The 26,365-nt window shown below is 43.1% G+C and overlaps 1 protein-coding gene across 5 annotated transcripts in view; it reads right to left on the bottom strand.

The window, feature by feature from the left end:
• EPHA4 (EPH receptor A4) overlaps positions 1 to 26,365 on the bottom strand; it is a 178,025-nt gene that overhangs the window by 77,017 nt on the left and 74,643 nt on the right. For all 5 annotated transcript variants that reach the window (XM_083868397.1, XM_083868398.1, XM_083868399.1 and 2 more), the window contains one exon: positions 22,330 to 22,993. In XM_083868397.1, coding sequence (XP_083724523.1) covers positions 22,330 to 22,975 — 646 coding nt within the window. In that variant the 5' untranslated portion in view covers positions 22,976 to 22,993. The remainder of the gene's footprint in view (positions 1 to 22,329; positions 22,994 to 26,365) is intronic.

Below are 26,365 nucleotides of genomic sequence, written 5' to 3'. Positions count from 1 at the left end.
CCTGTACCAGAGCAAAGGCACAGTGGCTGAAAGCCTGCACGGTGGAGGTGCCTGTTGCTCCTGTGAGAGATGGAGCTCACACTCCGGGCACTGCAGGAGGCACAAACCATTGCATGGTAACACCGTTTCAGCTCCAGCCTGAGGAATGAGCCCACAGCTGAGCCAATTGCTAAAGCAAATGAGAACTTCTCAGGTGACTGGGTTAATGTCAGCCAGGGCTGATGAGGGGTTTTCTTCCCTCTCTGCATACAGATCCCAGGATGCAAACCCCATCCCCAGCATGAGTCGTTCCCAGTGGGGCTCTGTCACTTTGCCCCCAACCTCCTGCAGCCCTGGTCACCAGAGCAGGCACCCAGAGGGACCACAGAATCCCAGGCTGGGGTACAGATCAGGACACAGCCCAGCCCACAGAGCCTTCACTGCAGCAACTGAAGGGAAAGCTTCCCTTTGAATTCCTGCTGGATGCCATACAGCTGCTAATCAGGGGAAAGTGACAAAATAAACACAGTTTTTCCCTCTTAATCTGAAAAAGCATTTGTCTCCATCAGAACTACTGGCAAATAAACTCAACAATGACGTTCCATTTTGGCTCAGAGGCCCCCACGGTTGACATGACAGAATTATTTATTCAAATATCTACACAATACCTAAATTAGTGCAAGATAATAAAGCAATTAATTGAGGTAACCATGGAGCTATTTAGAAATGGCCAAAAGCACCACTGACTTCAGCCTAGACCACAAAAATTTACTCCAGCAAAGAAATCTGGTGGCAGGGCTGGAGCTGGCGCGTGAGTCGCGTCCGCCCTGATCACCTCGCGCTCTTCCTGGAACGATAAGCTATCAGCTCAGAGTTCTTATGAGCACTGCTTTATCTACTCTCACTAAACCATATCAACACTTAATTCTGCCTCAACAATTAACAAAATGCTATCACCAACATCCCAGTTGTATCTAAGCTTAGGAGAGCGGGGTTTTAAAATGCTGTCGACACGGTGATCTTGCAGAAGTTAAACAAATTTGCTTGGAAATGCAAGGTAATCTGTTTTCAGCATATATTTCTCACTTTTCAAGAGATCCCAAAGTCACAGAGTTACCCTCACTCCCACCTTCAGCCAAGACAGAAGACCTCAGGCAGAAGTGGATTTTTCCTCCCCCTTTTTCACTCTGCCTCTGTCAATCACCAATAGGGTCTTCCCGAAATAGAAGATACCTTTCAAAACTTCATTGTCTTCCTGGTGTTCCTCTGACTGTTGAGTTTCATACAGTGAAGCACCTTACAATTACAGAGGGATAATCCTCTAGAGCCGCTCCAGCATCCACCTATGTCCACCAGAGCCTGTTCCTCCATGCCCACCCCACAGAAAGGTTATTTGCACTCTGCCTCTAAACCACCAAAACTGAGTTGCCAGAGGATTTGTTAGGTTGCTCCAGCAAGGAGTCCTTCAGGGACCACCATGTGCTTGAATTTCCAAGCACTTTGTCACTCGTTTACCAAAATTTTTATTAGACTATTAAAACAACCATAGGAGAGCCTGTACTTTCAAAAAGTAATGCTCAGCTCAGCATAGTAGTTTTCCATGTTCCTCACTTGTAATTGCTTAGCTCCTTCTCTTGCATGCATTCATTAAGAAATATAAATTTAAATAAACAAACCCCAGATTTTCTAGCAGAACCAAACCATTAAATTTGTACATAATCAAAACTTGAGGCAGTTAAGCAGAACAGGAGGAAATGTGCTGGCTGCAATGAATTAGTTATGGCATGTCTGATGTGCCAAGTTTATTTTCTAGACATATTTTTCCTATGTGAAGGTGCAGCCAAACAGCAGCCACTAATGGATCAGTAAATCTGCACTGTGCCAGGCAGAGCCCCAAATACATGAGAGCAGCAACCAGCCAGGGGAAGAGAGGAGATGGGGGTTTTTTGCTATATTTTATTCTTATGCATTTGCTTATGTTTTGTGAATGTGACACTTGGAGCTATTTTTGCAGTTGTACCCAACTCATCATGGGAGATAAGCAATCTTTTATAAGACCCATATGAATCACTTTTGCCAACATGAAGTGGATTTTGGTATTGCAAACACTTAGTGACTTTATTCAGGCATGCACCAAAGCAGCCAAGGCCAGAAGACAGAGCAGCTGCTCTGGTGCATTAAAAGGTTTCCCAGAAATGCTGTCAAGGAGCAGCCTCAGCATCCAGACAGCTCAGTGGTTACCTGAACACTGAGAGCAGAGCTGCTGCTGACTCATAACCTAATTGCACTGGAAATTCTGCAATTGGGGAGCACAGGGCTGCCTCAGAGCTCCTCCGCCTTGTTACACAGCAGAGCCCATGACAAAGAGCATTTGCAATTCAAAGCACTCCCAGATTCAGGGTCAGAGTTCCCAAGTTTTAAGAATTCTCCCTAAGTGCAAAGTCTAAAGAATGGATACCAACAGATTGATTTTTTTTTTTTTTTTAGCGTCTACCTGAAGAAAGCAAAGATGAAGGCTGTCATTAGTTCAGCTTCTTGAGGGGGTCTTCCCCATCAGTGTGTGTCAGGGACTCGTTAAACAGAATGTTTTGCAGTAAATCACACGGAAAGGTGAACTCAGCAAATGCCAGAGGCAATGGCAGGCGGATATGAATGACAATCTGAAAGGCGTGTCCGGATGCTTGAGGTATGAGCCGTGACAAAGTGCTTGTGAAATTTCACCTGCCCGGATTGGGACGAGAGGTTGTGGCCTTCAGGAGAAAAAAAAAAAAAAAAAAAAAAAAAAAAAAAGCACTTGATGTGCTGATTAGAAAGTAAACTCTGTGCCTGAACAGACACCCAAATATTCCAGCCTCGGCAGGGAAAAAACCCCAGAGATTGTGGGAATTAGTCTGAATCAGCGCTCACTAAATGGTCACAGTAAAGTTGGAAGATGACAGTGCAAGCCAACAGTTACTGCAATCACCTCTTTAGTCAGAGGGAACACTGAATTATTTTCACATAATCATTCATTTGTACTCATGGGCTTCTCAAATAGATTTAGCAGACCTCTGTTCATCTTCTCTGAGCTGCTTTTGACTTCTTAGAAAATACACGGAGCTGATAACAATCCTCGCAAATTTCGTGGAAGAAAAGCAGACAGACACATACCTCAGCTGATTAAATGTTGAACATTAACAACATCCATTACCATCACCAGCAGCTAGAGATAACTAACAAAGAGGAACATGAAATCACATTACTGCATTCAGCAAACCTTCAGAAAATGCTACTTTTCACAGTCAAAAATAGCATACCTTACCAGCCCAGATTTCATCAGCCCATTCTGTCAGCAGTAAAAGCTGTTTTCTAGGCCACGGCATTTTCCATTAATGCAATCTGATTTGCCACTGCATTTTGAGAAAGCTAAGGTGAATGTGTGATACTGAGAGAGGATGGTCGGTAATCCAGAAATGAAAGCCTGAAACTCCTCATGTAGGGCAAGGTCAAAGAACAGCTGCCCATGAAAAGCCTTGCACACAGAGACCTGCATACCACATCCTAACTGGTATTCCCAGGAGCTTTGTACTAAGGGCATTTTAAATGAACAGCAACACACATCTCAACAAATGATTTAAAAAATGTGGAGATAATCACTTCTCACTCATATGGCTTTACTATTGCTTGCACTTACAAATACGTCACCTGGGTAGTTTTATCTCCCACATTAGTTGATATTTAAGAAGTTCTGATTATTACTCACACTGTTCTGAATGTTATATCTGTTCCTAGCAACTGAGAGAACAAAACAAGCCAAAATAAAACACAATGGTATTTTTGAAGGCACAGTGTAGTAGCCACCTGGGATAAAATCTTGCCTGTGTGTTTCTAAGAACTGTGGTACCACAGGGAAGTGGTTATGTAAGAGCTCTTGGAAGTTTTTGATAAAGAAAACTACCTCTCATAAGTTACAAGCAAACGAAACAAAAATTAACGAGCTCCATAAAGCAATTAAAATCCAAAGTGTAATGCAGATGTAATGACTCAACAGCCTGATCATTGCTCTCATAAAACCACCCTCATAATGCATGGCCCGAGTCTCCTTACCTCGATATCACCATAAAATTAAGCGGCAAATTGAAATTCTCATAATCTATCAGTGAGGTTTCACTGATAGAAAAGCTGTAAGGCAGGAGAAGCAGAGCCAAGGGCTGGGCACTGGGAAGCCTCAGGAAACCAGATCTGTGCACCACAGGGTATCTGAGCTCGGCTCCATCAGGTGTCCCTGTATGAGCCAGAGGCCAGCTATCAGCACTGCACTGTCTGCACACTGTGTGCTGCCTTACCAATCCCACCCTCTCAAGACAATCAAGTGGGCATTGTCATTCACATCCCAGAGGCAAAGCACATCCCTCCTGGCAGTGAAAAAAGCCTGGAATGATTCTCTCATGGGTTAAAAAAACCCCAAAACCAACAAAACCTAAAATCAAAAACAACATAATCAAAAAAATAAATTAACCAAACAACCCCCAACCCAAACCTCAAAAGGGAACAAACGCCATGTAAATCCCTAATTTCTGCATTTTAAACCTGTCTCATTACTGAGTGGACAAACCTTCTCTTTCCATCTTACCCTCTGCACTGCCAATAGAATACTGGCTAAAACTTGATGTGATTCAGCCTTAAGAGAACATTCTCATTCTAGACTTGCACCCAGCTGAAAAGTTTCAAAGATGTTGTAAGACTCAATACAATAAAACAACTGTCCTGGGTCTCCCAGATAACAAGGCTTTTTTAGTGTTTAAAATAACCAATACACATTCCATGCATATTTAAACATATCTTTGTATTATTTCTTTATAAAGACAACTTTGGTCCTCACAAAAGAAGCTGTTCATGGTCTTGGGTAATGCAGAGTATATTAATTGGGCAATACCTCACACTTATTTTGGAATGCTAATTCGGACAGAGCCCAGCTCTCACTGCGCCCACTGTCACTTGCTGCTCTCTAGAGGGGTGGCAGTGAGTCAGGAACACAACAGCACGTTTGTGAGGTGAATTTCAAGCATGCTTGGGGTGCCACAGTATGGCTTGAGCAGTGACCCTGAACCACCAAAGCTGATGGGTTGAGATTTAACTGCCTAGTTTTAGGTGGTAGATGTCATCAGCAGTTTGGGATCAGCTTTTAACTTTGGGTGGAGCAACAGAGTTCAAAAATTAACCAGATAGCCCCCACCAGTATCCACCACCAAGCCTCTGCCAGGAATGAAGCAGCTCTTACTCTCTACTTATGCAGCTCATATCAAAGTCAGCCCTCAAATTAATGATATTAATGAGTCTATGCTACATAATAATTTGGGACACCGCCTGACTGCAGAAAATACAAGCAGCAGATTCAAACAAATGGAACAACCCATGAAGCACAAACCTCCCCAGCTTGGGCTGGACCAGAGCAGCCCAAAGCAGCTCAGGATTTGCATAGATGCCATTGCACCCCTCCCTTGGGCTCTCCTGCAGCCTCTCCTGAGGCTGTGCCCGAGGAAGGCTGAGGAGGGAAAGTGGAGCCTGGCTCAGGCACCACCCTGCAGTACAAACTGGAAGCATCAGAGCGGGCCCTCTGAAGCTGGAGATTGCTCAAGGAGCTCCAGGATTGAATGGGGCAGCCTGGGGCTGCTCCTGCTATGTGCTGGTTGGCACCTCAGGGCCACAGAGCCGGCTGAGCCCTCTGTACCTGCCCTTGGGACTGCAGGGGCTGGCTCAGCAAGGCTTGGGGTGCCTCGGGCTGAGAGCAGCCCCGTGGGAAAAGGCCTGGCTTTACAGCACCTCCAAATCTACTCTTTAGCAAAGCCTGGTCCACAGCCCCACTCCTTTCCTTCCCATCAGTATTATCTGGACCAGAAGCAGTGTTAGTCAAACCCTTGCTGTCCTCAGCAGTTTAGGTACATCACTTTGCCAGAGTTACTTTGTCCCAGTCAAGCCACCAGTGACACTGTGACTTGCAATGTACCTCCCCTTTGCTTCCTTAAGGCACCCTTATATTGCCTTTCCTCTTTCTAAAAATGAAACCTGGTTAAATCAAAGTAAGATCAAACACAGAATCAGAAAACCCTTTTTTCCTTTACAGACTTTCCACTGAAAACCGACAAATTTTTGGCGACTGGTGTTTTTTATGAGCTGGACAATTGCATACAAGTCTAATAAATACCCCGTTAAGTTTTTGATTATTTATGTGTTTCTTACACAAAAAGATGCACTGAAATAGACAGAAGCTCCCACAGCCATGAGCACCATCCCTGAGGCTCAGGTGAGGACTCTGGGCACTGCCACCTCTGCTGACACATCCTTTCTCACCGCTGGGCAAACATCACTATTGACCCCAGCCCTTATTTCCTGCTACTCCCTCCCTGTTGCAATGACATTCCCAGCAAGAGCTTTAAATAACAGCCTGGGGTATAAGAAGAGTGACTAACTCTTTACATTTCCAGTCACACATGGTGATCTCCCAACAGCAACAGCACTGACAAACCCTTCCTGCAATATTCTATTTAGCAGACTTTTTTTTCCTGTGGAAAGATGCTCGTAATCATATCTTAGAGCAATTAGAAACACAAATTGTTTTTCCTTTTCTCCTCCCAGGCACTGGCTGGCTGTGCCCTTGAAGTAGAGCCAGCCCAGCCAGGACAGGTAGGGCCAGGTGCCTCAGGGAGCAGGAAGGGCTGAGCCCCCAGGGGATGAGACCTGGGCTCAACCTGCTGGGAGTCAGCAGGATTGCTCTGCAAATCAGGGCTCAGGCAGGAATGGCTGGGTCAGGACCAGATGAAAATAAGGAGATGAGCAAGAAAAAGAAAAGTCATCCGACTTTTAAATGGGGAAGAGCAGCCCAGTGGCCGGGACAGGTGACAACTCACCATGAGAAGATGCTGTCCTCATTAAGGCTCAGTGTTTTTCAAGCAAGGTTTACTGGACTGGTACTGGGGAGCAAAGCATCCACCTCGTATGAGAAAGTGAGCTCCTAATATAAGGTAAACAGGGGCACTGTAAACTTGTCATATTTTATTGCCTTGGTCTTGCACTCACCCATGAGAACACTACAACAGTCTTTATGACTCTAAGAAACTTCATAATGTTTATACTATAATCAGCATGATCCCTCAGCTAAAAAAATTACACTTCCAATTTTATTAAAACCTAAAAACACAGTGATTTGCTTGCATTCACATAATTCAAAGGAACAATCCTTTTCTGGCACTTCTCTAAGCTCAGGAGTTTATACTAGCAAACAAAATGAGTGCTGTAGGTTGAAACTACTCTTTGATCTGCTAAATAAATCCATAGTAAATTCAGGTTCAATTACAGTATTCAAATTTATGACATCCACAGTGCTTTATGAAGTTAGTGACAAATGCCAGTTTCACACAGAAAACATGTATTAACCTGTACAAGCCACAAAAAAAGGAAAAATCAATTCACTCTATACAGATGTATCAAAATGTACTTTGACAGTTTTATGCAGTCTTTTACTGTATAAAGTAATGTATTTACAGCATTTGTCAATACATTTGATTGCAGCTGTAGATACTGTGAACAACTCATTGTTCAAAGAAATTTCTAGTTTGATACCCTGAAAAGTAAAATTTGCTTTACTGATACACCTACATGCATATATTCACCAATGCTGTCATTGTTACTGCCAAATTTTCATTTGCATGCAAAATACCTCTGGTGCAAATTACCAATAACATAAGGGAGCCCATGAAATGTTAAAGACTTCAAAGGATGAGAGAAAAACTATTTGCATTTTGGGCCTGATCCAAAGCACATTAAAGTCAAGAGGAATCTTCCCACTGGCCGCAACAGATGTTCTGACTTGAGGAAGTTTTGATGCAAGTCATTGACATAACAGCAGACCAGCAAGACCACAAAATCCACTTTCTAAAGAAACCGAAAGTTAACTTGGCTAAGTACTGGTTTACTGTGTGGCAGTTGTCTCTCAGTTTCTCCCAGGACAATCTCCGCCGCCTTTCCTGCTGTCCACAGCACATGTTTCTGTTTGATAGCCCCCATTCATTCAGTTTTTTACACCTAGACTTTCTTGTTCATGGGTTTTGATTTCTTCCTCGCTCTGCAGATACAGAGCTTCACAACAGTGTTGTTTAATTCCACAAAAGTGACTTAAGAGACAAGTATCTAGGCAGGACAATACAAAAACTGTCAAAATATGTTTTGATAGATCACTACCTATAGAGCACCAACTGCTTTCAGTCCTTGAAAACAGCTAGTGGGTCTCATAAAAGATGTAAGCTGCTAGCTGCTCTCATCTGTTTGAGAATAATCAGCTTAATCAATGCTGCTTCAGCAATCTCTGTTCTATTCCACGTATGTTTTAGGTGCAACTTTTCAAATGGCATGGACATCATAATGGCTCCTGCTCCAGGGCAGAAAAAAACCTGCTTACAGAAAGGAAAGCAAACACAGCATGGTAAATGAAAACAAGTGATTGGATTTGCAACAGTGCTGGTAGGTACCAGGTAGATAAATAATAGCACATTTATTTACATAAACTTGAATAATTTATTACTTTTAGGAAGGAACATTTTTCCTAGTGTGACCCAAAAAGAAATGAACTAGTAAAAAGAGCATTTCTCTAGCACAAACATTATTAGCAAATGCCATATCTAGTCCATGTGTGTCACCAGTAAGCAAAAACAAACCCCTGCAATAATAAAAAAAAAGGCAAAAAAAAAAGTACTAGGACATAATGCACATTTTTCTTCCTCTCTATACTTCAAAATCATAAGCACTCCTCATATTTCACTGTAAAAGGTTTTATTTCTTGGTTCCTGCAGCTCAGATAATGATATCGTAACTCAAAGGTGGTGCAAGGCTCACTATAGCTCTGACCTCGTAAACAATTTTAATAACCCTTCTCCACATCCTAACAGATATAGGACTGCACCTGAGCAGACAATATCTCCTCAGGAGTTACTTGTTTATTCACCTCATAAGTGAGCACATGTGCTCCACATTAAAACCAACCTGGATGCAAAGAGAAGGCTTCCCTTGGCAAAAGGGGACCATCTTTCAACAAGCTGAGATACATCTGCCAAGTATCTCAGGTGCACAGGAGGGAAGGCAAAATTAAGCCAAAATACAGCACGGACCCACAAAGCAAGGAGTGCAGACCACTCCTGCTGCACACCTCTGCACTGTGCCATTCCCAGTGTCCAGGATGGCTCCAGAGTGAGGGGAGCAGTGCTGCTGCAGCAGGGCCAGGGAAAGCCAGGCAGAAGCAGTATCTCTGCTCATCTTTCCAGGTGAGCCAGTCCAGGCAGAGCTCTTCATGGCCACTCCACAGCATCCCTGGCTTTCTCTATCATTACCACAGCTCAGATGCTCAGGGGGATACTAAGGCCAGTAAAATGAAGCTGTGAATCTCATATGTAGGGCCATGACTCACTAGAAAAGCCAGGGCCTGTCCAGGATCCCTCTGGCTCCATGAAGGATTGGAACAAACAGAGGGTTATCCAACACACCTAAAGAAGGTTCTGTTTAGCTGGAAGTGGCTGGTTAAGCTGGAAAGCTGAACAGCACAGCAAGAGCTCTGGCAGTCAAGAGACCTCTTCAGGCTGAAAAAGTTTCCCTTGAGGGAAAGCAGTCAGGAGACAGTATGATCAAGTCTCTTTCTAGATCAGAGCTCAAGAGCTGCTTTTCACCTGTAAGACAATGGGGATCCCCTAACAACTGGACAAGAGCACTTATCACAAGAGACATGGGTAGAGATGATCCCAGTCAGGCTATTCCCAGCCCCAAAGGAGGATAACATGTAGTTAAGCCATGCTACTGGATGTCTAACTTATTCTGAAAATCCTCAGATACTGAGATTCCCCCACATTCCTGGGCAATCTGCACTGGCACGACAGAGCCCAGTAACTATGGGTTGTGTTTTTGTTTTTGGGGGGGGGAGGCATCTAGCCTAATCTTTTGGTTTTGCAATTTAAGCCCATTTTTTCTCTCTGTTTATCAGCTCCATCTTTGCAGCCAAATTCTGTGCACATCTCCTTAAAGAAGAAAGGTGAGAAACATTTCAATATATCTTCAACTTCAAGCAATTCCAACCTTTGAACTCCTAAAAGTGAACTGGACAGTAAGCTCTAACTTAGGCAGAAGGGATGCCTTAGTCTCTTAACCCTGCTTAAGGGCTACAAATCCATCAATCAAGGTCTGGACTACTTAGAAAGCCAATGCATAATGTTTCAATTATTTCCTTCTGGAGTAAGGCCAAAATAAGCTTGTTGATGTGAATAGGTAAAAGAGAATCTACTCCTTTCTGAAAAATCTCTTTGAGAAACAAATTGAGAAGTGCTCTCAACAAATTATTTCCCCTTACCTCACAAGGTGGACTTTGTTATTGAAAGTCTGCCTGCAAGACTCATGATGTTGAGCTCAGAGCAATAAACAATTTATTTTGAGAAATCACAGACAGACTGAATGAAGATATAGGAATCAGAACCTAATACAGAAAGAAGGCACAGGTCAAATCAGCACTGGGCCATCTTGATAAGTATCTCTATAAAGCATCAGTAATGATTAACAAGCTTGAATTTATGCCATACTTCTGGCTCTTCAGAAGGCTTTTACATAAAAAAACAGCAAGAAAAAAATACCTGGCAGAGGACAGCGGCTATTTTCCAAAAATAGCAATGATGTCTAATTTTCTATTTCATTGGCACAACCCATCCATAGCCTCACTATCTGGCTGACAACTTCCCTGGACAAAATCAATCAGAGCAGTGGCACCAAGCAGGGCCAAGTCTCCAGACTGTGGAGAATACTCCTAGGAAACATTTAGGAGGCTTTTTCCAATTCCTGCCAACACTCTGGCAGGGGAGAGGAGGAGCTTTCACCTTTTTAATCATGAAGAGTTGTAGGTAAATTGCCAGGGTATCACACTTCCATATATGCTTCAGATTTTTTATAATGGGCAAATTCTGCCCTCTTCTATACTCTGACAACCCCTACTAGCTCTGAGTGACATAGATATAGTATTTGACCTAATTGCATTTTAAAGCCCAGCTAAGGTTCTTGCACTCTAAGCTGAGACAGACAACTTTTTTTCTACCCACAAGTCCCTGTGACACAATACTTCTGACACATTGCAAATTTCTGAAGAATTACTCCTTCCAAACAAGTATCTTCCTTGTTATTTAGCCAGGCTGAAGGGCAGTTCACTGTCATTTATGGCACAGGCACAGAGAGGAGTGAATAGCAATTACTCAGCATTTGTTAAAGCAAAGGCCTCACCTTTAATAATTGCACAGTCACATTTCTTTCCACAGGGTCAACCAGAACTCTGGAAAGGAGACTTGCTGATTGACACAAATATGTTTGTATTTCAAAGGGCAAACTACAAAGTCAAATAAAAGGCAATGTTTGCGCAAGAGTTAACTTTGTCATTCGGCATTCTCAAAGAGCTCAACAATCCCATGGAAAAATGTCTCTCCTTTGCTACACTACATTTTTGACTCAAACTTTAATGCAGGTGTACAGAGAGGTCAAATTAGCATTACTGCAAAAGGCTAGCTAAACCCACAGCCACAAGAAAGAGGAGTTAGTGGCAACCTTTAAAGAAGCAGAGGAATATGGTGGGCAGAACTCCTGCCCCCTGTAGCCCCACAGTGAGTTTAGAGCCACTAAAAACTCAGCACAAGTTAGAGCAGCAGGGTCCTCTGATTGCACAGACAGACCAACCAATGCCCAACCAAACAGGAAGGAGGGAGGAGATCTCCTTTTGACACTCTCATACCCCAATTACAGTTCATCTTGAACTAAAAACACCAGCTCTGCAGTGACCACCTCAGCGCAGCCTAATGGGAAGGAAATAATAGGGCCACATACTGCTCTTGGGACTGCACCACTCCTGTTAAGACAAGGGCAGGTCCCTGCAGTGCTGGACCAACCCACAGGGCACCTCCACCAGCCTCTGTCACAGCCAGGGCTGCTCTTCCACAGTGGACAAGGTCTCCTGCCCCTTGCCGGAGATGCCCTCCTTGGCAAAACTGTGCTCCTTTCTCTTCTGCTGCTCTGACTGTAGGTGGATTTTATTCTTCTTTTTCTCCCCAGTCAAAGAATCCTAAAGCTAAAATGGGTGTTTTCACACTGCCCACAACCCTTTGAGCTCACTTTCCCAAGCTATTGGGTGTGTTGAAGTCAAGGTTACCAAGTGCATTAATTCTGGGCACATTAAAACTGGGCACCAAGAACACATCTTCAAAGAGCCACTGAGAACTTCATGGTGAATCAACTAAATGGATAAAGGGCCTGCACTGGGGTAGATTCAGACAAAAAGGATGGAAACAGTTCTGGAAACAGGTAATTAATGATGCTATACACACTGACTTTACCCTTCAGCTGATTGCTTTCAACATTCTTCCCCATATAGAGAAGCCTTTGAACCTCGAAGCTTAACAAAACTGGACATTATCAGCCACATCTACAGGCATGTGGGGTGCACTCAGCACCCACCAAAATGTCATGTCCAGCCTAAATACTTGGATCCAGTATTTTCATCTTGTATGGATTTTTGGAAGCAGTCCAAATTTGGGCCAGCCTGACAGAACTGCACCTGGGAGCAGCAGAGGTTTCTAACGTGCCATGGGAATGACTTCAGCAACAAACCGCAAAAAAAAGTTCTCTCACATTAAGTGTAACTATTGCTACTCTAAGATTAAATATTACCTGGAAATTACACTCATTAACTGCAGAGTCTTTGATTAATGAGCAGGTGGAGTGCACATAGGGACCTGGTCCTGATTTCAGCTGTCTTATTAGCTCTACCCTGGACACTACTGATCACCACAAAAATAAATGAGGAAATCCAGAAACTAATTATGAGTGGACAAAATGTGTCAACCCAATAACTGTGTTAGGGTACTTCAGAGATTAAGGGAAGGCTGGCAGATGTGCAAGATGCAAATACTGAAGCCACTAAAAAGAAACAGCAACAGAACTCTGCTATCTTCTGGTATCTCTGGTGAGTGAGACCGCAAGAAGCCTCTCAAGAAACAGTCTCCCTCTCAGAACAGCTCCCGAGCTATTTTGATTACTGCAATCATTTGTTCATTGTTCTTACAGTGGTGGACAAAGGATGAACCTCTGGTTCAACCCCCACTCCCAAGACAGGGGCTGTGTCTCCTCAGGGAACAGGCACTGGGCTGTGCCTGTATCCGTGAGCAGGCGTCTGGCAAAGAGCAAGCCAAGGACAGGAGGGAGCATCCCACGCCAGCTCCCGGAGGGCGCTGCTGCTGCAGGTGTGCGGGCAGGGGAAGACAGAACCACCTTCTGCAGTTTGTCGGCAAACACAGCTGGATCTAAGCATCTCCTGCCACACTTATCCAGCAGCCACTGCCTCCGAGCCTTTCTGTGAAACAGCAGGGACTGCCCACACACCCTCTTTTTAATTTGTGTTTACTTGTCTCTTCAAAAAGCTCAAAGAAATCTTCTACACACAGCAGCTAAGTGCAACAAAACTCAAGCACCAGAAGAGGAGTTCAGCCAACTTGTGCCCTACGATTGATCTCCTATTTCTCCCTCCACTTTCCTTCTAATCCTGTTGATAATTGCACAAGATGCCAGATCTTCCCAAAGCTATCAACTCCCTCAAACCCATTTTCAAGTCGCCATCCCTGAAAGAGCCTGGGCACCAGATCAAGCAGTCTCAGCTTGACAGAGCCCACACCACTATTGACGGCTCCCCTGAAATGCCGGGGTGCAGCTGGCCAGACCCCCAGGAAAGGCTGCCAAGACCCAGCCCCAGCAGAGATCAGGCCAAGGGAAAGTATTGATCCACTCCTTTTAACATGCTAATTTGCCCAGTGCCTGCTTCAGTCATTGCCAGGCTGGACACTTCAAAAGGAAGCTGTTTTCAAAGCAGGGATGTCTTTTTCAGCAGCAGAAAAACTTAAACTGAAAACAAATGAATTCAAGCCCCAAGTTCACAGAAGCACTTGCAGGTATTCTTCAGCTCCCCAGACAGAGATGTTTGATGTATGGAAGACAGACTTGTTAATTAGGGTTATTAAAATGTGGCCTGGCAAAAACCCTCTGGGATTTAAAATAAGAAAATCCACACCCTCTAAGTGCACACTTTATTTTTGATATAAGTACAGGCTATCTTTATATTATTCAGCCATAACCTCTGGAAGTGTTCCATTGATTCCACACACACACACACACTTCTTAGGAGAAGAATAAAATGTATTTAAAAATAAATTTTGGTAATTCAATTTCTGTAATTCAGCATCTGCTGCAGAACATTTTGGCCTTTCTTAGCATTGATAATGGGGGAAAATAAAGGCAATTGTTCAATCCCTTCAGGCTGCTGAGAACACACAGTGAAGGCCAGACAAAACCCTGGTGTGACAGAGACATTATTAAAGTATTTTGGGAAGCAGCAGCGTTATTGACTGACGCCTTTGGTACCAACCTTTCAATCACGGGCTAAATACACTGCGAGGAATGGATACAATGGCAGGGTTTAATTAACGGTCTGGGAAAGCACTGAAATATGTTACATTACACAAGTTTTGCAGGCAGAACAGAAATCAATTCAGTGTTTTGCATCAGTGTTTGCAGCTCACATCATGCTCCTAAGAAAACCTGCTCTGAACTAGGAAAACCAGGAGTGCTCCCCAAGCTAAGGGAGATAACGAGCTATAGTTCTGACCCACAGCGTGTTACCCTGTTTGCAAAGATTGAAGAGCCAAAATCTTTATTTTCCCTTGAAATATGTCTTGATTTCCAAACGCAGGAAGAGCTTAGAGTCACCAAGCTCTGACTGCTCCCTCTCCTCTAGACCCTGGCCCAGGACAGCCACAACCCACTGAGCCCAGGGCAGCACCAGCCACCCCCTCCACACTCATGCCCTGGAAAAGGAGGGAATTTGGGATGCTGCTGACCTCTAACCCCTGGCTGCAGGAGAGAACAGGAAAATGGGGAGAACTGACTATCAGCCTGACCTTTGCTCTGGAGCAGGCAGCAGCATCTCAGCAGACTCATTCACAGAAACAAGGCATGAGGAGATAACAGCAGAATATACAAGCAAAATGGAACTTGCTTCCTTGCCACTAAATTGTCAGCTTTATGGGACTTCATGCTGAACGGTATGAAAAAAAATCCAATTTGCTTTGAAGCACATTAGTCTAACATCCTAATTATTGTTTACATTGCCATTTGCCTTCTATTAAGAATTGAATAATTACCCAGCACTCCATAGTTTAAAAATACAAGCAAACAGGATTATCTGGGTAATTAAGACACTGTACTGCAGCTTTGTAGTGGGGCTGTACAAAGCTCTCACAAATACAAGCAGAAGCAATAGGTATTGATCGCTGTCGCTAAATGATGTTTTAAGGATGTGTAAGATGGGTCCCTCATTAGGAAAAGGAGAGCAAAAACTTCTGACCAGTGAGGAGGGGCTGAAGCTATCTGTAGCTAGGACACCTCAGCCTTCACTCTGGTCTTATCTCAGTCACAGACATCCTGTGTGCTTCTGGGAAAGTTACCCAGGCTTCATCCCTCCACCCTCTGGCTCCTGGAGCATCCTTCCTCCTCCTCCTGCCCAGGACCCTGCCTTTGCCCAGGCTGCTGAAACTGCTGCCTCTCCACAGCCTGAGCTGTGCAGCACCAGGCTCCCAGTGAATATAAAGCCTGTTTCTGAGCACACCTCCTTCACTGGGTTTGTACAGATTAACTCAGCGTTAGTGAGATTTAAACCCACCCATCTAAGGGAAGAATAGAAAGCAGATCACCAAATGGGTTTTTTTCCTAGGCATCCGTGACTAAATGAGCCAAAGCAAATACCAACTGTATAGTATAGCTTTTTTTTTCCTCCAAACCTTAATAGCCCATCCATATTGTACTTTGAACAGCATGACCTCCCCTTCTGGATGACTGTTAGGACAAAAGCAAAGTTTTTGCACGTTCCTTTGTTGTTTTAAAGAGCCTTTCCTCCATTTAATTATGCCACCAAGTTTCACACTGCGCAGTTTACTACCCCTGTGAAATTACCTTCAAGTTAAACACTAATTGGACATCCAACAAAAATGAAAACCCCCCACAACCATGTTTTTCCTTCTGGTTTCTTATAGCATGTAGGCCCAACACGATCGGGGTCCCAATTTCATACCACTGATTTATAAAGACACAAAATGAAAACCAGTCCTTTAAAGAAATACAGTACATTCATGCAGCATGTGTTCTAACTTATATCAATAAACCTTTCAACAAATCCATTCTGAACGAGCCTGTGTTTTGGGAGCATTTAATGAGCCTCAGCTTTATTTCAAGCCAAAGGCAATTTTAAGTAAAGTTGAAATAAAGAGAAGTTAAAAAGAAAAGAAAGCCACTAAAACCAAAAATAAAATAAAATATGGCTTCTCATATAATCATGAGGCTTAAGAAAGCAGAACTTTTCTCACAGATTATTTTCATTCAATAAATAAAGACAGCAGAGCATTTCTGCATGTTTACTTACCCAAGTGCTGGGAGCCCCTTTTCACCACACTATAACCATGGGCCAAGGCTGGCCCAGACAGCAAAGGGAAGGGCACTAGCCCAGGCCTGAGCAGGTACTTGGCACAAAGCATAGGAAATGGCAAAATGTAATGCTGCTTTTTCATGCCCTAAGTGCACACTCACAGCCCAGAGGGGATCCCACCTCCCGAACTTCATCATCATCCTCTCAGCTGAGTCTGCAGCTAGAGAAGAGCTTGGTGATGGCTGGGGAACATCTGGAGGAGGTGACACCCAAGGGCCTGCAGCCCCTCCAGGCATGAAAAGTGTCCCTTCCACACCCAGCCATGGTTGTGGAGAGGGTCAGGGTTTGGGCACAGCACTGTCCCACACACCAGCTGGAAGGGAGCTGCTCATGGGGCAAGTGCCACAACCAGCCATGGCCAAGACATTGAGGAGCACACTGAGCAAATATTACACTGTCTCTTAAACAAAGAGATCAAAAAAAAAAAAAAAAAAATCAAAACAGAATTCATTTGCATAAAATCCAAACCTTTTGAGCTCTGCATAAACAGAAGATTTGAAGATTTTGGCTGGCGTTTCCAAAGGAAGCTCTTATCTCCTTTGTGAAATGGGGAAATGGGTGTGCTACTTTGCATGAGGGTGTATACAAAAGATGTAAATGAGGAATTTGCTGCATGCAAAAGGCAAAGCGGCAGACAGCTGCCAATCCCCATTCACAGGGAGAGCTTCCCTGGTCTCTAGCAGGAGGAAGAAGGGAACCAACATATTTGCTTCCCAGGGAGGTGAAGCAGGCTCTGAATATTCATAAAATGGCCGTTTAGTCATGGGAGTGTTAATCGTCTCTGATTCACAAAAACTGTGTGACCTCACCTGCTCCCTGCAACACATGAAAAGGATGTCACATAATGGGGCGAAGCCAGATAAGATATTTATCTCACAAGTTTGGGGGGCTTTTTGATGCAGTCTCAAAGGACCTTAGAGTACAGCAGAGCATTTCTTTAATCACTACTCACAAGCACAATACAGACCAAGCTCAGTGGAGCATATTATTAGACAGATAATAACCCTTACCCAGCCAAGATCTAAATACTGAATTCATCACACACTGGTTGAGTTGTCTGGAAAGTTTTGGGTGGTTTGGTTTTTTTTATCCTAAAAGAACACACAAACCAGAAGATGGGCTGGAAGTTCCATAAAAGATACCCAGACCTACCATGAAATTCATTACCACCACAAAGCTCATCTGGCTTTGATTGTGAGGACTGTGCTTTTCACCAATAACACACAGAATACGGACCAGATACTGCTCCCCTGTGTACCAGCAGAAGTCTTGTCAGAAATTCAAAAAGGAAGCAATCGCAGCCTTTCTCCAAAGAATACATGAAGGGACAATTACTTGGCAGCTGTACCTTGACTTCTGAGGAGACCAGGCAGGAGAAAAGCAATAGAGTTCCTGCAATGCCATTTAAATGCAGATTCTGAAATGCACCAGGTGGTACAAGAAAACCACAGAGGGAGCAACCCTCGGAAGATCTATTGAGCTACATCAGAACATAACCAAATCAGCAGAGAAGAGAACCAACTAAATTTGGTGCAGACAGACTGTGTTTCAGTATCGCTCCCAGGCCCCGCCTGTGGCTTCCGTCTTCTCAGCTCCTTCTAAAACGTAACATGTTGAGTCTGTGCATTTTTTCCCCTGCCAAAAATAATCAACCTGAAAAAAAATCCTTCTGAAATCTCAGATCTGCACAGTCTTAGTCACCCTTCTGATCACCCTTTTGTGCAGACAGACTGTACATCGGTGCTATTTTGACAAAAAAGTTATCTATGGCTAAATTGGGAAGGTACACACAAATTACTTTACTTCCTCACCCTTAAAAAAACCCACCAACCAAGAATCTTATCACAGAAAAACATATAATTAGACTGTACACTTCTGATGCAAACTGAACTGCTGCTTTCAATGATCACAGCCACTCTTCAAAGCCTCCAAGATAAAAAGAATCTTATCATTCAAATTATTACTTCTTAGGGATGCTCTTATCAAAGTTCGAAGGAAAATTCTAAAAACAGCAGTGATATGAAACCAGGACTGAGCCATATTTTAAATGACACTGGATTTTCTGCCAATTGGCCAATTCACAACTCAGAAAAAGCAAGTGTAGATGAAGACAAAGCTGTTGGCTCTCATAACCTTTACAGTATCACAGTAAAAATCTCAACTGTCTCACATATTTATACTAAATGGCAGGTCTAAAATTGAGATTTGTAATTTCACAGCATCAAAATCATCACAGATGGCTACAGTCTATTGCTTCTTTAATCTGTCTTTTCTCTCTTCCTGCTTGTTTTACCCTCCCCTCCTTTGAGTTAGAAAGATGTGTGTTTTATCACAAGGAAATCGTAGCTAAATCCAAACCACATTTTATTAATGTGTAACAAAACAATTTACATAACAATGATGTGTACGAGTGAAGTTTAAAGTTACTTTATGTCTCAGCTTTGCCCTAAAGCACTAATTGCCTTAGCCTTGAGATGTGCCACTATTTGGGACACTCATCTTCCATCAACAATATTCCACATTCATATTCTCCTAAATGGATAGCCACTAACATAAAACATTTTAGGGAGAATAAACAGTAGTAGAAATAACAAATTGGAATTTTTTTGGCATCTAATTCATAGCTATGAGTTCATCTGCGAGCAAAGAATCAGAGCTTACCTAAAATCTCTACTGATCAGGACCAGTTTTGCAGAACCACTGCCATGACACACCTGTGAAGCTTCCCAAATAAATATGGATTAAGTACTTTGCTCCTTTTCATTCCTGTTCCAGGTTTTTGCATATATACATATACACACACTTACGGATGTTCAGTAAGACAATCATCATCAATAAAGTCAAGTGGGAAGAGAAATAGCAATCAGAGAAAGGACAGTTTTTTGTCATCATATTCAAACACCTCCATACCACCGACACAATTTTTTAAAAATCCCATTTGAGGTCAGAAAGTCATTAACTCCCACTACAAGAACTTTAGATGTGAAAAGGCTTTCCATTGCGCTTCCCACACACACATCAGAAATTAGGCAAAAGAATCTCAAGGAGAATGTATTATTTAAAGATTGGGAGGGTGAGTGAACTTGAGGCAGCTTGCAGGACAACCCAAGGGCTGCTCGGAGGAAGGAGCAGGTCCCAGGAGAGGACAAGGAGCTCCAGCACAGACTGGGGATCTCCCAACAAGTGCAAAGCCCCAACCCACTGGCCCAAACTATTCCTGCCCACTGAGCTTTTGTTAAACATTTAAGATCTTAATCAATCCTAACTCTGACCCGAGGATCACAGGGGAAGATGGATGAGGAAACGGACAACCTCTGACCTTTTGTTGTATTTGTCCTGCCACAGTCAACCTATTGAAAAACAACTGAGGTGGAACCTGCTCACCAGACCAGCTCCCGTCCCAGACCAGAGCCCTTTCACAGCCTTTCCCAAACTCAAAGTCTCTTCCCCTGCCCCCAGTCCTCTGTATCAAAACCACAGGAATCCTCCTCACTTCATCCTCCTCCTCCCCTCCAAAAACCTGTCAGAGCAGAACATTAGCTAAACTATTAAGTTAAGAGTGGAAAGAAAAGGGGAAACCTCATTCTGTAGTGTCAAAGGCCAAACTGCTTTAACAGCCTCACTGGAAACCAGAGAGAAGCTGCACAGCTCTGGTGAGCTTCATTGATTCACCAGGAGGGGCTTCCCAGTTCACTCCTCTGGCTGGAGAATGGCAAATGTGAGAACAGGAAACCACAAGTAACAGCTGATGAAATGGGTTTAGCACTCTCAAATATGCACTGGCTGGAATGGTCCTGAAATGACTAGCATAGGCCAACATCATTTTGGAGAGCCCAAGAGACAGAACATCTCTAACACCTTTGTCAACATGGCATCACCTGCTCTTCCTTTTAATTGGGAAATGTAGAATTGGGTTTCCCGAGCCCAAACATCCCCAGATGCAGCTGACAGCCTTTAGGTAATCTGACAGTCATCTCCAAGGTCTAGTCCAACACTACAAAAATAAATTTAAAGCATGCCACTATAACCACTGCCCATCAGCAAAACCTCACGAGATTTCCCCTGAACAACACAGGATTTGTTGGACAATTAGCTCACCACATCCAGGCCACTGACACTGAAAAATGGACGATCTGTGTCAGCCAGAGTGACCTAGTGCTGACCTAACAGGCCTTTAGGAGAAAGTGGAATCATCTCTGTGCAATAAACCAATAAATGCTTCCTCACTTCACTTTCTCCTCTCACAACCCAGGCTGGTAAGGTGTCAGGAAGCTTTGCTCAGAAGTTATTGAGCTGTGACAGAGTAGCAGCATCTCCCCAGCCACCAAAGCAGCACCCAAGCAGGGCCACAGCCACAGGTTTGCACACTTCATGACACACAGGCTTTCAACTTTCCACCTCACAGGATGGACAAACCAACAATAACAAAACAAAACAAAATCCAAGAAAAATCAGAGTATTTTATCCCCATCTTTCAGTCCTCTGGCAAATTTCAGCCCATGGCAATTTTGTTGCCACTATGTCACATTATGTTTCTGTCATAGAGCATAAAACTCAGGAAATTAAGGCTGAAGTTCACACATAGCAGTTCTTTCCTACCAAAATTTAATTTCAATGCATTATAATGAACTTCATATTGACTGGAAATTAGCATTTAAAAGAAATTGAGTAGGACATGCAAAAGACACCATCCTTTTAGGACTCCATCACAAAAGCAGCCAGTTACCTGCTTTGCTAACTTCTTCTCAGTCTCAAGATGATAAAAATGCTCTAGTAAAAAACACACCAAGAAGATGAAGCAACTGACTCCAAAGAACCTTTTCTAAAAACATGGTTCCAAATCCCAGAAGGAGCTGAGCACCTTCAATTCAGCACCCAGCAAAATTAAGCTCACTGACCTGTGCAAGAATCCATTTAAGTTTGATCTTAATTTATGCTTACATGAGCAAGACTTTCAAAGCAGAGGCTAAAGATATTTTATTTATAAACTCACTCTCTCCTTCCTTAACCTTCTACAGCTTCTTTATCCAGAAAAGGAAGGCAAAGAGAATATAGGTATTGAGGTTTTTTTCTTTTAGGCCAATCTGTCTTTTATACAAACTTTAATCCCTAATTCTGCAGTACACAGGATGGTGTGTGTGTGTGTGGGAGGGTGGGATGGGGTGGAGACCTTTAGCATTTCTAAGAGTATCCTAGCACCTCTTTTATTTAACTGACAATAGAGACTCTCTGAGAAATGAAAATATTTAACAAAGGCAGTAGTGTCAAATATCAAAGGGTATTTAGTGCTAAAAACTTGCAACAAGTAAAACACCAAAGATTTCCACTTCCTAAAGTGAGAAAGTAATCCAGCTAAAACTCTTGTCCCGCTTCCCAGACTGGTTCTTAACCTACTGCATTATCCAAAGTCGACTTTGCCAGAATTTCCTGTGTTTAAAAAAGTTCCCTTGAAAGATTTGTCTCTCCAAATAATGGTAGCTCAACTGCACCACTTTGCCGTCATCCACATTTTGGTGACTATCACGAGCCAAATCAAATTTAGGCGTCTGCTAGAAAATGTGTTTCACCTTCTGCCTGTAACAGCAGCATCATTTGTTTTGCATTATATAATTCTTAGCCTTGCCACCTGGAGCTATTGGAGTTCTTCATTAAACCCCTCTGTCCCATCACATCCCACAGGGCTGCTAATCACTGGCTTTAGTCCATTGACTCTCATCTCCAATCCAATTATGCATTCCACTAAGCCCTAATGAACAGTACAATATGGCTCGTCCTACCTTGGCATTCCCCATTGCGCTCCTCGTAGCCAGCATTGCACAGGCAGTTGCCAATGGGCACCAGCCACTCGCCATCTGCCCCGCAGTACATTTTTGGCACATCCTTCTCCTCCGAGTTGTTGACACAGGAGCCGCGAACCTCCACCAGCGAGGAGGTGTCAGCCCCGGTGATGGTGTCTGGAAACTGCGCCAGGTTCCGCACCGTCAGCGGGCACTTCTTATAGAACACGCGCACGGACACCAAAGCAATGCAGGCCCCCACGTCCTGGAAAGCCAAATAAAACCCCTTCTTGCTGAGCGGCCCCACATCCCGTATCTCTGTGTTCAGCTTCATGATCCTGTCACCGATGTCCACCTGCGTGAAGCTCTCGTCGGCAGCGATGGTGTCGATCTTGGCAAACTGGCTCTCGCGGATAAAACGCTCTTTGTCGTTGTTTGATTCGTAGTAATAAAGGTTGAAAGTCTCTTTGCAAGTTCCCATGACACCTGGCAGGCTGTTGCAGTCTCTGAGCGTGAACTTGATTTCGATATAAACCCTCTGAGCCCCCTCACGGGGAATCCAATCAGTTCGTAACCAGTTATTCTGACTGGGCTCCATCACGTTGCAGACTTGGTAGGTGCGGATCGGAGTGTTCTTCTCATCCATGATGCTCACTTCCTCCCACTGCAGGGAGGAACAAGGGGAGAAATACCCATCAGTATCAAAAGGAACAACAGAGCTTCACAACAAACAACATGCATTTGTTCCATTACAGGGAAACAAACAAACAGACCAAAAATCCACCCAGCAGACCAAGCCATAGCCAGGACTTCAACTACTGGACATTAAAGGAGGCATCTGTTCAATAGAAACAAATTCCAAATCCCCTCATGCCTCGAGGAACAAGCATGTGTTTTAAGGGCCCTCTGAACCAATCCAAGAATGCTCCCTCAGCTGACTCTGTTTATTTCCAGTACAGTTCAGTCCACAGAACACTGCCTAGAGCAGGGCTACCTACACACAGAACTTGACAGACTCACAGAGCAGCACTGACCTGCAGTGTTTTCTCACCTCATGGACCCTGCCTGGCACCCCAAAATACCCAGCAGGTGACACAGTGTGACTTAGGCACACAGAGAGAGTGACATCCACATTTCAGGCATCACTACCACTTATTTTAAAAACTCTTAAGCCATTCCTTACTATTTCTCTACGCTACCAACTACTTTCCTGGGCTACCATTATCCCAGATAGACTCAGTAAATTCTACTTTGGAGCAGAAATAGCTATCTACAAAGAACTGGGTCCTTGACTTGGGTAGCTCTTAGAGAAGGAAAAACAAGTAAAGAGACATCATCAGTCTACCAGCAACATCACCATAACTTTGTTATGCAGAGTTTCTTATTAGTGGGAAGGTAAAAAAAGAAGAAATACTACATATCTTTTTTTTTTTTTTTTTTGAACAAAATGTCAGGGAAGAGCGAATTTCATATTATCAAAATTCCAAAAAGGTTAGCAGAGAGGGAAAGTGCTGAAAGATAAGGATAGCAGCATTCTTCAGAATAGTTACACCCCTCAAATCAAGTTCAGGCATCTTCAGGAGTGCCAAGAAGGCAACATGATTATGAAACAACAACAACACGTGTAATCCAAGGTGGGTATGGAAGGAGGAGATGCAGGAGTTCAACATAATGAACTCAGAAAAGAAAAACACATATAGTCAACAGTTCTGAAAAAAAGGTCAAAATAGTATCACAGACAGAAGTAAGTTTATCACAGTGCTCTACTGGCAGGGAGAGAAGGCAAAGTAGGGGTATTAGGAAAAGAAATCTTCCCAGGGAAGAGAAAAAAAAAAAAAAAAAAAAAAACCACAACAGCAAAACCATAGCACTTCAATTCATATTATTCAATTTATCCTTGCCTATAAAAATATTAGATAATAATATGTTGACTAGGTTTGCAGGCAATACAATGAAGCACACAAAATTATCCTTAGAAAACAGTGATAACTTTAAAGAGACTTCTCAGAAGTGCTTTTCAGAACTACTGAAGCCATAGCTTTGATAAACAGAAGCCTTCTTAAGATGAAGGGGCTTCTCATATAATATCCTGCATTCTTCTCACAAGGATTGCTCTTATGCAAGTGATTTTTACTTAAAAAGCTTCCAGCTTAGCTGAATCCGTTTACAGAATGACAGCAGTTAGCACCATGAGTCACTAGGAGCAGAAAGAATAATATTTTATTTGCTGCCTAGAGATAACTGCAAATTAAAATGAAGGAGGGGGGAAATCAATACTCAGCATGTCACTCCTTTCCAGAGAAAAGGAAGAAATAAATCTTAAAAAGTCATCTATCAATGTAAAGTGTAACATGTTGTTAGTAAGAAGACAGACTTGTTTAATTTAGAGCACCAGAGAGCTAGTTTACTGTTACAATATTGTCTTTATGATCCATCACTTTCCATTCTGCTTATCTTCAGATTGCCTATGCTACCAATATTGTGTGTGGTACAAGAGAAAGGAAGAAGCAGAGGGAAATAATACTTGTTGATGGGATTTCCTTTAGTGCATTTACACAATGGAGGATGCTGCTGGAGGATTCAATAGAGAGACCGCTGAGGTCAACAGACACACAGCAACTGAATTCAGCAAGTTTTTGGATCTTGTTCTCAATACACCCATCTGCTGACCAACACACAAATGTACAGAGCTGGGCTTCTTATTTCATTAACGCACATATACAGAAGAAATCCAAGTGCATCTTTCTGACAGAGCTGAAAATAACTACAGCCCAAAATTTCCAGCCACTGCAAGTGACTTGTAACTCCAAGTACGTGGTCAAAGATGTAGCTTTTTGCTTTCAAGCTGAAATTAAATTTTATAATTCAGCTCTTCCCACAGTTTAATGATGCAGATTGAAACATTCTGGGCACAAAACCTGCTTTTCAACTGTGAAATGCAAGAATAAATCATTAATTACACTTATAATGCAATTCATTAATTCCTCCACGGCTACTATATAGCTAGTCACTGCTAAATAACTATCTTTATCTCCAGCCCTTCTTATCCACACAACTCTCACACTCCAGGAACAGTGTGGTTCAGATCTGGAAAAATACTTTTTTTTAAACAGACAGTAAAGTATACACAGTTAAAGAAAAACACTGAAGGACAAATTCTTCCCAGGAAGACAAAGGAGTTTGTTTCTGCTCCTTGAAATAAATCTGCAGCATATGAAGTAAAGTAAATGCTTTCCAAGCACTGTATCTCAGAAACAGACCATGTACTCTTAAATTTTTCACTACAGGCTTAAAAATAGAACACACGTATGTAGGTTTAGTGAAACGAGTCACGTCCACAATAAGAGCACACATTTTTCCTTCTCAAGCTTGCATGGTGCTTTCAGAAAAGACATGTGGAGAAAGGGGAAATCCAACAGCCATTAATAATATACAGCTGTCCTCTGATCATTGATTCCACTGCTGACTTATTAAAACTTGTATTTTAGGTTCTGTTTTAGCACACAGCGGAGATATCCCTTGGAGAGCCATCCAAAGAGCCCGTCTCATTAAGGCACATTTCCAGGGTGCAGGATTAACAAGGAAGCCCAACTCTCATCGAGATAGAGCTGTACCTTTCCACGCTGTCAAAAGATGAGGGCAATTGCCTGCAATCAGCGCTGAATGTGCACCATGGGCGCTGCCAGAGGCCTGCCAATCACCTCCCCACTCTCTGAAAAACCAAGTTTTGGGGACAGCACAGCGTGCTCAGGCGGAGCACAAGCCAGGACCGTAGTCAAGTTCACCCAGAACAACAATGGGGGAGCAAAACAATCCCCCATTCTCCCATGTTATGGTTATTCAGAGCTTATGCATAATGCATCACCAGCCAACGCAGCCTCGGATTCCTTCCGCTCATTGCTGTTTCCTTAGCTCTGCTTCTTCTAATTACGAGCGGGAACGCACACACAAAAAAAAAATGTACATTTGTAGGTTTCCTGAAGAATCCAGTGCTTTGTTGTGCACGGGTCCTCATCTTTCAGCACTTTCCTTTTTC

This window comes from Zosterops lateralis (genome assembly GCF_965231275.1).
Source record: "Zosterops lateralis genome assembly, chromosome: 10".
In the NCBI taxonomy this organism is placed as follows: domain Eukaryota; kingdom Metazoa; phylum Chordata; class Aves; order Passeriformes; family Zosteropidae; genus Zosterops; species Zosterops lateralis.
This window is presented reverse-complemented; position numbering and strand designations above follow the sequence as displayed.